This window comes from Arachis ipaensis, chromosome B03 (genome assembly GCF_000816755.2).
Source record: "Arachis ipaensis cultivar K30076 chromosome B03, Araip1.1, whole genome shotgun sequence".
Lineage (NCBI taxonomy): Eukaryota > Viridiplantae > Streptophyta > Magnoliopsida > Fabales > Fabaceae > Arachis > Arachis ipaensis.
Window position 1 is genome coordinate 37643468 of NC_029787.2, and position 2536 is coordinate 37646003.

Below are 2536 nucleotides of genomic sequence, written 5' to 3' on the forward strand. Positions count from 1 at the left end.
AGTTGGCTTGACTCGCTTCCAGCCCTATCACACCTAACAATTTTCAAAATATTATCTGCGCACAAAACATTAGTCACTAAATTAATCATCATATATTTGTGTATTAATACATATATTTTTAAATCATTGAAAATATATATTTTTGTATTACAATATAAATTCTACCCAAATAATTAATTTGGTAGTTAATTTTTGTGTGCATCTAATATGATTAGAATTTTTTACTCCAAATGATTAAAATCATCGAAAATGAGTTTTGTCATGAGGTTTTAAAATTAATTAATTATTAAAGTTATTACATCATTTTTATTTTATTTTTTTTCACGTATAGGTCAATAACTAATCTATTGCAGATCTTAGTTCCATTTAAGATTTGTGGCTAGCCAGTGGGATTTCATCATATTTTATTATTATAATATATTTCAATTTTCACTCAAGAACACATCACGTATTGGCTCAATTGAGTTGTTGGGATTATACAAACAAGAATTGTGAACGAATGGAAACAAATGATCTTCTAAAATGGTAGGAACTAGAAAAACATATATAACTTCTTCATGGTTCATGACTTGTGTGGTTAAAACTTAAAAGCAATAAGGCCAAGTTGGTTGAATGCCATGTCCCTCTCTCTCATTCTTCGCCAACTCTTTTGCTTCTGATGCCCTTGCTCTCTGCAACAATTCAAATTTCAAACATTATTTACATATAAATAAATAATATAGTGATGAGAATTTCAATTCAGTGAGCATGCACCAGCACTGTTTCGAAAGCATCTGTCTGTGAGTTGAAGTCATAGAAAGCACTTGCTGCATTAAGCTTCATAGAGAGGAACTGCAAAGTATAATCAAACATGAATTCATTGCCAGCAATTATAACAACAAAAATACTTTGCTATTCTGATCATCACTTACCTCCACTTGATGCTGCAAGGACTGAACATAGTTTATGATCTCTTCCAACATTATTGCCATTCCCATAGTCTGCAAGTTTATTAAAAAAATCAGATTTTTTTTTTTGGGTAACTAAGATATATAAAAATCAGAATCTGCTTTACCTTATAACATCCCGGGACAATGTTCTGTAAGAATTTAAGTTTCTCATTGATTTTCCCTCTTCTAACCTGAATTACATTTATTAAATGATAAATATGTATTAGTCCACATTCATTTATTTCTTTGTAGAGGGTATTAGAAATGGTACCCTTTCTGCTAAACTGTGAGTATCAGTAGCTTGGCCTCTTCTTGCTCTAACATGAACTACTTCCTTTGATTTCTTTTCTTCTGTTTCATTCTTTTTTCCTCTCTTCCCTCTTCCATAGTTCTGTAACACATGCAGTGAAAATGAACATCTATGCTGCATACATGTCAAACAATGAAGATCCAATAAAAGAAAAGAAAGTGAATTGAAAATTTCAAGAAAACATACATTTTTTGTGTTGCTGCCACTCTCAGATACTGCAGGAGTTGAGTTTGCTGACATGGTGTCCGGCGTATCAACCGCTTTGCGCTTTTTACCTTGTTGGATTTCATTATCTGCTGAAGATATGGTAAGTGAAGATGGAAGATCACTGTGATTAACATAATGGACAAGGCCTGAAAATTCAGATTCTGGAGAACTTATGAAGCTGTGACTTGTGTTGAAAGGCATTAAAAAGTCCTGCATATGCAAACTTGAGTTGTTGTTTAGGATATGTGAATTCACATTCATCACCCCTTTGAATCCATTTGTTAGTTCCATAGTGTTAATATCTAAGAAAGGAAAAGAAGGTCTAAAACTATGCAAATCTGCTGTGAATTCAGCCATGTGATGTGACTTTATAAAACAGATTATGTGAGAGGCTTTACTTGTATGTCTAGATAATGTGGATAACAATACTACTATTTATAATGTAAGATTTGCAGTTATGTTATTAATGAACTACAGAAGCAGGGTGACATGGCCACGTGGCGGCTCGAGCTTGTGTATTTTTGTTCCCCCTGGCTGGCTCCACATACAGGAGAAAAATGTCCAATAACAATCCCATGCCTTCTGAGACATGCACTGAAATATGGGTCCATGTTCTGTGAGAAAACCAACCACTGCCTAATTTGGAGCATTTAGAGCTTCTAGCTCTCTACCTTTCTTATGCATTATTATTATGTAAGTTTTAGGTGTAGTGGGAAAGGGCATACCTTGAGTTTCAGGTATTTTAGAAATACTCGTATTTCAGTGATCTCAATTGTATATTGGAACATTAGTATTTTTGGAATACCTAAATATTTTACTAAAATGTTATGCAACTATTTCAGTCAACAAATGTGAATAGAAAAAGGCTTATTTAATTTTATGATTTAACAACCAAGTTCTAACTAATACAAACATGTTTTCCCACATTTCTAACAAGTTATAAATTTTACCCATTGAATCAGAAGGTGCTTGATTTATTATCACAGTTAATATGATATATCCAAAGCTTTCAGATAAAGAAATCTAATATCATAACTTGTTTTTGCACTTCTGCCACATGTTACAATGCAAGTACCACCTTAATGAACCA

The 2536-nt window shown here is 32.6% G+C and overlaps 1 protein-coding gene across 1 annotated transcript; it reads right to left on the minus strand.

Annotated features, from left to right (window-relative positions):
- Window positions 403-1889, minus strand: LOC107634393 (transcription factor BEE 1-like). The gene is made up of 6 exons (XM_016337905.2): window positions 1426-1889; window positions 1201-1320; window positions 1055-1120; window positions 912-980; window positions 754-831; window positions 403-671 (listed from the first exon to the last, which is right to left on the minus strand). The coding sequence occupies exons 1-6, from the start codon at window positions 1801-1803 to the stop codon at window positions 585-587; spliced, it is 798 nt and encodes a 265-aa protein (XP_016193391.1). The 5' UTR covers window positions 1804-1889; the 3' UTR covers window positions 403-584.

What these genes read in the sequence shown, in the direction of transcription:
- LOC107634393 (XM_016337905.2), bottom strand. Translation starts at nt 1,803, where the DNA reads ATGGCTGAATTCACAGCAGATTTGCATAGTTTTAGACCTTCTTTTCCT. An exon ending in GTGGCAGCAACACAAAAAAT is followed by an intron (nt 1,321 to 1,425) that starts GTATGTTTTCTT and finishes CATGTGTTACAG; the next exon opens with AACTATGGAAGAGGGAAGAG. An exon ending in CTCACAGTTTAGCAGAAAGG is followed by an intron (nt 1,121 to 1,200) that starts GTACCATTTCTA and finishes AATGTAATTCAG; the next exon opens with GTTAGAAGAGGGAAAATCAA.